A 7931-nucleotide genomic window follows, 5' to 3' on the forward strand; every position below is an offset into this window, starting at 1 on the left:
TATTTTGTCTGTACGTAAGAGGGTCTGATAGAGCAGATAATACACACATAAAAGGTGTCCCTTGTGAATACTTTAGTAGCAGTTGAAGACTTGTTCCCAAAGGAGAAGAACAGTACACTTTGCAATTTCTTTTTCTTGTGAGAGGGGAAATAACATTTAAACCGTCGGGCAGTTGTGCGAATTTCAGTTTGTGTCGACGAGCAGGGAAGGAAGGAGAGGGGATCGGTTGAGTTTGTGGCTTTTCCTTTGTGAGGTAAATGGGCTTGAGGTTGAACAAGCCGGCCAAGGAGGAGGAGGGCGAAGCCAATTGGAGCCGGAGGTTGCAGCTCCATGACTGGCAGCTGACCCCTCCTGCCAGCTTAGACCTTCTGCTGGACCTGCCGCCTGTGCCCAGGGAGGTGCAGCTCTGCCACGCGTGGAGCAGCTGGGATCGCTCGCCCAACATGTGCCAGCCAGAGGCTTCTACCGTTTCCGGAGAGTTGACAGTGCGTCGGAAGCCGGCGCCGGACAGCACGGACTGCGTACGGGGCAACGTGGGCTACCGCCATGGTCTCCACGCCTGGCGAATACACTGGCCCCCCGGGCAGAGGGGGAGCCATGCGGCTGTAGGGGTGGGCACTGCCCATGCCCCCCTGCGCCAGGACGGCTACCGGGTGCTGCTGGGGGGCGAGGACGGAGAGTCCTGGGGCTGGGAGCTGGGGTCAAACCGGCTCTACCACGGGGGCAGGGCGAGGCGGAGGTTCCCGGAGGTGCCAGGGGAGCCCCTGCCCGTGCCCGAGAGCTTTCTGGTCATATTGGACTGCGACAGCGGAACACTGAGCTTCCTGGTGGATGGCGTGTACCTGGGAGTGGCCTTCGATGGGCTGAAGGGCAAGACCCTGTCTCCTATGGTGAGCTGCGTCTGGGGTAATGCCAGCATTACCCTCACCTACTTGAACAGTATGGACAGTAAGTAAACAAGTGCATTGGCTCTGCCACAGAGCCGTACAGCTCAGCAACAGGCCCTTCGGCCCAACCAGCCCATGCCGACCATAATCCCCAACGCAACTGGTCCCCACCTGCTTGTGCTTGGTCCATATACCTCCAAACCTTTCCTACTCACAAACTTATCCAAACGTATTTTAAACCTTGTAGATGAGCTCACACCCACAACTCCCTCATTTACACATGAACCAGTCTTCATGTAAATAAAAATTGCCCCTCGTCTGTTTTTTTAAATCTCTCTCCTCTCACGTTAAAAATGTGCACCTAGCCTTAACATAACCCATCTTAGGGAAAAGATACCTACCATTTACTTTTTCTTTATTCATTTACGGTACACGGGCATCTCTGGCTAGGCAGTATTTACTGCCCTTCCCCCACTGCCCAGAGAGCAGTTAAGAATCGACCATGTTACTGTGCTTCTGGAGTCACATATGGCAGATTCCTTACCTAAAGGGCATCCGTGATCCAGATGGGTCTTTCCTTAAATAGTTTCATAGTTATCATTAGCCTCTTAAATCCAGACATGTATCAAATTCAAATTCCTCCATATGCCATGCAGGAGTTCAAACCTGGGTCCCCAGAACATTATCTGGGTCTCTGGACTAACAGTCCAACAATAATACCACTAGACCACCACCTCTCCAATTAAACCTACCATTAGTCCTATCTATACCCTTCATGGTTTTAAAACTTTCTATAAGCTGAACCTCCAATCTCCCAGCCTATCCAGTCTCGGCCTGTAACTCAAAACTTCCATCCCCAGCAACATCCTGGTAAAAACCAAAAGAACCAAGGATGCAGTAAATCAGGAACATCCTGGTAAATCTCTTCTGAATCCTCTCCAGCTTAATAATAGCCTTTCCATAACTGGGAGACCAGAACTGGACACAGTACTCCAGAAGAGGCCTCACCAACTTACTTCACAACATTAACTTGACGTCCCAACTCCTATACTCAAAGTTCTGAGCAATGAAGGCAAATGTGCCGAACGCCTTCTTCACAGCCCTGTCACCATGTAATGCAACTTTCAAAGAATTACATACCTGACCCCTAGGCGTCTCTGTTGTGCAACACTCCCCAGGAGCATACCACTAATTGTATAAGTCCTGCCCTTGTTTGTAAGACCAAAATGCAACACCTTGCATTTATCCGAACTAAACTGCATCTGCAATTTTCAGATCCGGCAACAACCATTGTTTAATTTTGGCTATAAATCTGCAATTTTACACCCGTCTCAGTAACAATGACCAAAAAAGCAAACCCATCTGGTTCACTGAAGCCCCCCAGAGAAAGGAACTTACCCCTTTACAATTCATTCAAGGGATGAGGGTGTCGTAGGCGAGGCCCAGCGTTTATTGCCCATCCCTAATTGTCCAGAGGGCAGTTAAGATTCAAACACATTGGAGTCACATGTGGGCTAGACTGGGTAAGGATGGCAGATTTCCTTCCCTAAGGATTCCTAGATTTATAGACTCATGCAGCACAGAAGCAGACCCTTTGGCTCAACAAATCTATGCTGATCAGGTTTCCCAAACTAAACTCGTCCCACTTGCCTGCATTTGGCCAATATCCCTCTAAACCTTTCCTATTCATGTACCTATACAGATGCCCTTTAACTGACGTATTGTACCAGCTCCCAACACTTCCCCTGGCAGCTCGGTCAGTACATGAACCATGTGAAAAAGTTGTCCTTCAGGTCCCTTTTAAACCTTTCCCTTCTCACTTTAAAACTACGTGCTCCAGTTTTGGACTCCACTAGCCTGGGGGACATTTTACCCCATCCTTAACCTTCATGATTTTGCAAACCTCGACAAGGCCACCCCTTGGCCTCTGATGCTCCAGGGAAAGTAGCCCAGCCTATTCACCCCGCCCTACAGCTCAAACCGTGCAATCCTGGCAACGTCTTTGTAAAACTTTTCGGCTCCCTTTCAAGTTTCACAATATCTACCAGTGAGGGTCGGAGTGATGGGGATTGGGAGGGTAGTGAGGGTCGGAGTGATGGGGATTGGGAGAGTAGTGAGGGTCGGAGTGATGGGGATTGGGAGGGTAGTGAGGGTCAGAGTGATGGGGATTGGGAGTGTAGTGAGGGTCGGAGTGAAGGGGATTGGGAGTGTAGTGAGGGTCAGAGTGATGGGGATTGGGAGGGTAGTGATGGTCAGAGTGATGGGGATTGGGAGTGTAGTGAGGGTCGGAGTGAAGGGGATTGGGAGTGTAGTGAGGGTCGGAGTGATGGGATTGGGAGTGGAGTGAGGGTCGGAGTGATGGGGATTGGGAGTGTAGTGAGGGTTGGAGTGATGGGATTGGGAGTGTCGTGAGGGTTGGTGTGATGGGGATTGGGAGTGTCGTGAGGATCGGAGTGATGGGGATTGGGAGTGTAGTGAGGGTCGGAATGATGGGGATTGGGAGTGTCGTGAGGGTCGGAGTGATGGGGATTAGGAGTGTCGTGATGGTCGGAGAGATGGGGATTGGGAGTGTAGTGAGAGTCGGAGCGATGGGGATTGGGAGTGTAGAGAAGGTCGGAGTGATGGGGATTGGGAGTGTAGTGAAGGTTGGAGTGATGGGATTGGGAGTGTAGTGCGCGTCGGAGTGATGGGGATTAGGAGTGTCGTGACGGTCAGAGAGATGGGGATTGGGAGTGTAGTGAGGATTGGAGTGATGGGGATTGGGAGTGTAGTGAGGGTCGGAGTGATGGGGATTGGGAGTGTAGTGAGGGTCGGAGTGATGGGGATTGGGAGTGTAGTGCACGTCGGAGTGATGGGGATTAGGAGTGTCGTGACGGTCGGAGAGATGGGGATTGGGAGTGTAGTGAGGATTGGAGTGATGGGGATTGGGAGTGTAGTGAGGGTCGGAGTGATGGGGATTGGGAGTGTAGTGAGGGTCGGAAGGATGGGGATTGGGAGTGTCGTGAGGATTGGAGTGATGGGGATTGGGAGAGTAGTGAGGGTCGGAGTGATGGGGATTGGGAGAGTAGTGAGAGTCGGAGTGAAGGGGATTGGGAGTGTAGTGAGGGTCGGAGTGATGGGATTGGGAGTGTAGTGAGGGTCGGAGTGATGGGGATTGGGAGTGTAGTGAGGGTCGGAGTGATGGGATTGGGAGTGTCGTGAGGGTTGGTGTGATGGGGATTGGGAGTGTCGTGAGGATCGGAGTGATGGGGATTGGGAGTGTCGTGAGGGTCGGAGTGATGGGGATTGGGATTGTAGTGAGGGTCGGAGTGATGGGGATTGGGAGTGTAGTGAGGGTCGGAGTGATGGGGATTGGGAGTGTAGTGAGGGTCGGAGTGATGGGGATTGGGATTGTAGTGAGGGTCGGAGTGATGGGGATTGGGAGTGTAGTGAGGGTCGGAGTGATGGGGATTGGGAGTGTAGTGAGGGTCGGAAGGATGGGGATTGGGAGTGTCGTGAGGATTGGAGTGATGGGGATTGGGAGAGTAGTGAGGGTCGGAGTGATGGGGATTGGGAGAGTAGTGAGAGTCGGAGTGAAGGGGATTGGGAGTGTAGTGAGGGTCGGAGTGATGGGATTGGGAGTGTAGTGAGGGTCGGAGTGATGGGGATTGGGAGTGTAGTGAGGGTCGGAGTGATGGGATTGGGAGTGTCGTGAGGGTTGGTGTGATGGGGATTGGGAGTGTCGTGAGGATCGGAGTGATGGGGATTGGGAGTGTCGTGAGGGTCGGAGTGATGGGGATTGGGATTGTAGTGAGGGTCGGAGTGATGGGGATTGGGAGTGTAGTGAGGGTCGGAGTGATGGGGATTGGGAGTGTAGTGAGGGTCGGAGTGAAGGGGATTGGGAGTGTAGTGAGGGTCGGAGTGATGGGATTGGGAGCGTAGTGAGGGTCGGAGTGATGGGGATTGGGAGTGTAGTGAGGGTCGGAGTGATGGGATTGGGAGTGTCGTGAGGGTCGGTGTGATGGGGATTGGGAGTGTCGTGAGGATCGGAGTGATGGGGATTGGGAGTGTCGTGAGGGTCGGAGTGATGGGGATTGGGATTGTAGTGAGGGTCGGCGTGATGGGGATTGGGAGTGTAGTGAGGGTCGGAGTGATGGGGATTGGGAGTGTAGTGAGGGTCGGAAGGATGGGGATTGGGAGTGTCGTGAGGATTGGAGTGATGGGGATTGGGAGAGTAGTGAGGGTCGGAGTGATGGGGATTGGGAGAGTAGTGAGAGTCGGAGTGAAGGGGATTGGGAGTGTAGTGAGGGTCGGAGTGATGGGATTGGGAGTGTAGTGAGGGTCGGAGTGATGGGGATTGGGAGTGTAGTGAGGGTCGGAGTGATGGGATTGGGAGTGTCGTGAGGGTTGGTGTGATGGGGATTGGGAGTGTCGTGAGGATCGGAGTGATGGGGATTGGGAGTGTCGTGAGGGTCGGAGTGATGGGGATTGGGATTGTAGTGAGGGTCGGAGTGATGGGGATTGGGAGTGTAGTGAGGGTCGGAGTGATGGGGATTGGGAGTGTAGTGAGGGTCGGAGTGATGGGGATTGGGATTGTAGTGAGGGTCGGAGTGATGGGGATTGGGAGTGTAGTGAGGGTCGGAGTGATGGGGATTGGGAGTGTAGTGAGGGTCGGAAGGATGGGGATTGGGAGTGTCGTGAGGATTGGAGTGATGGGGATTGGGAGAGTAGTGAGGGTCGGAGTGATGGGGATTGGGAGAGTAGTGAGAGTCGGAGTGAAGGGGATTGGGAGTGTAGTGAGGGTCGGAGTGATGGGATTGGGAGTGTAGTGAGGGTCGGAGTGATGGGGATTGGGAGTGTAGTGAGGGTCGGAGTGATGGGATTGGGAGTGTCGTGAGGGTTGGTGTGATGGGGATTGGGAGTGTCGTGAGGATCGGAGTGATGGGGATTGGGAGTGTCGTGAGGGTCGGAGTGATGGGGATTGGGATTGTAGTGAGGGTCGGAGTGATGGGGATTGGGAGTGTAGTGAGGGTCGGAGTGATGGGGATTGGGAGTGTAGTGAGGGTCGGAGTGAAGGGGATTGGGAGTGTAGTGAGGGTCGGAGTGATGGGATTGGGAGCGTAGTGAGGGTCGGAGTGATGGGGATTGGGAGTGTAGTGAGGGTCGGAGTGATGGGATTGGGAGTGTCGTGAGGGTCGGTGTGATGGGGATTGGGAGTGTCGTGAGGATCGGAGTGATGGGGATTGGGAGTGTCGTGAGGGTCGGAGTGATGGGGATTGGGATTGTAGTGAGGGTCGGCGTGATGGGGATTGGGAGTGTAGTGAGGGTCGGAGTGATGGGGATTGGGAGTGTAGTGAGGGTCAGAGTGATGGGGATTGGGAGTGTAGTGAGGGTCGGAGTGATGGGGATTGGGAGTGTCGTGATGGTCGGAGAGATGGGGATTGGGAGTGTAGTGAGAGTCGGAGTGATGGGGATTGGGAGTGTAGAGAGGGTCGGAGTGATGGGAATTGGGAGTGTAGTGAAGGTCGGAGTGATGGGGATTGGGAGTGTAGTGCGCGTCGGAGTGATGGGGATTAGGAGTGTCATGACGGTCGGAGAGATGGGGATTGGGAGTGTAGTGAGGGTCAGAGTGAGGTGGATTGGGAGTGTCGTAAGGGTTGGAGTGAGGGGGGATGCGATTTGTTTTGAGAGTCAGTGTAAGGGCAATGGGGATTGTAGTGATGGATGTGCTGACAGGGATGAGGAGTGAGTATCAGATCAAGGAGGGTAGGGATTGTAATGAGGTCGGTGGAGATGAGGAGTGAGAGTTGGCATGAGGGTGTATGGCAGTGAGGATGGATATGAGAGCATTGGTGAGTAAGAGTCGGAGTGAGGATGTGGGGATTATAATGCGGGTCAGAGTGAGATGGATCGGGAGTGAGGGTGGGACTAAGTGTCAGAGTGAGGGCATGAGGATTTTACTGAGGGGCATGGGGAGTGAGGGGTAGCGGAGTGAGGGTTGTAGTGAGTGGTATGAGAATTGATGGTCAGAGTGAGGGGTACGGGGATTGACGGCCAGAGTGAGGTGTATGGGGAGTGAGATTCGGAGTGAGGGGCATGGTGGGTAAGGGTCGGGAGCGAGGGCCATGGCGAGTCAGGATCAGAATGAGGGACGTGGGGATTGTAGTGATGATCGGAGCGAGGGGCATGGGGAGTGAGCATCGGAATGAGGGGTATGGGGAGTGAGGGTCGGAGTGAGGTGTATGGGGAGTGAGGGTCGGAGTGAGGTGTATGGGGAGTGAGGGTCGGACTGAGGGCTATGGGGAGTGAGGGTTGGGAGATTGCTGTGTTAGAAGTTTGGAAAGATTTCTCACTGAGAACCACCCTCTCGTCTCCCTTCCTCAATCCAGGAGAGCCGCTCCGTCTCGTCGATTTCTCCCGGCGGAGAATCCGTCAGGCGCTTGGACAGGATCGGATCCCGCAGGTAGCTTCGTTACCTCTTCCCCCCGCCCTCCAAAGCTATCTCCGACATTCCTGAAAGCAGGAGGAGAGGACAGACAGAGCAAGAGAGACGCAGAAATGTCAGCTCAGTTATGCACTGTGTTAAATGAACCCTTCGCCTTGCACCTCCCCAGGGTTCGGGGTGTGGAATTTGATGGGTTTTTAAGCCATACTTTCTCAGACTCGGGCCACTGTGAGGAGAGAATAACCGTGGCTGTTCCTCCCATCACTAAATGATAGCCCATTGTGGACTCTTTGCATTCCTCGATTTTCTTAAACTAATTCACAATTTACCAGCTCTGTATCGATCAGACCACTGCACCTGCTCACTTGAGCTCTCTGTCCCATTCCGTGTTTCTGAGGTGTACTTTCTGTCTCGCTGATCTGTTATCACATTCTGTTCATCACTTTTGTCCCCACCTCCATCCTCTCTCTCTCCCTTTAGTTCTTTCCCACTCTCTGATGCTCCCTATCGCTTCCATTTTCTGCTTGTTACTGCCCCTCCCCAGTTTTTGCACCATTGCCTTTCCTCTCTCTCTCACACGCACACGTTCTGTCTCCTCTACCACACTCTCTCTCACACAC

General features: G+C 53.4%; 1 protein-coding gene across 1 annotated transcript; it reads left to right on the forward strand.

The window, feature by feature from the left end:
* Window positions 1-257: 257 nt before the first annotated feature.
* On the forward strand, window positions 258-7383 carry LOC125448661 (SPRY domain-containing SOCS box protein 4-like). The gene is made up of 2 exons (XM_048524089.2): window positions 258-948; window positions 7256-7383. The coding sequence occupies exons 1-2, from the start codon at window positions 258-260 to the stop codon at window positions 7381-7383; spliced, it is 819 nt and encodes a 272-aa protein (XP_048380046.2).
* The last annotated feature ends 548 nt before the right edge of the window (window positions 7384-7931 follow it).

Source organism: Stegostoma tigrinum, chromosome 45, assembly GCF_030684315.1.
Source record: "Stegostoma tigrinum isolate sSteTig4 chromosome 45, sSteTig4.hap1, whole genome shotgun sequence".
Taxonomy (NCBI): Eukaryota; Metazoa; Chordata; class Chondrichthyes; order Orectolobiformes; family Stegostomatidae; genus Stegostoma; species Stegostoma tigrinum.

Excerpts from the sequence above, each read along its gene's own strand:
- LOC125448661 (XM_048524089.2), top strand. The coding sequence starts at position 258 with ATGGGCTTGAGGTTGAACAAGCCGGCCAAGGAGGAGGAGGGCGAAGCC. Across the intron at positions 949-7,255 it reads CTACTTGAACAGTATGGACA|GAGAGCCGCTCCGTCTCGTC; the intron begins GTAAGTAAACAA and ends TCCTCAATCCAG.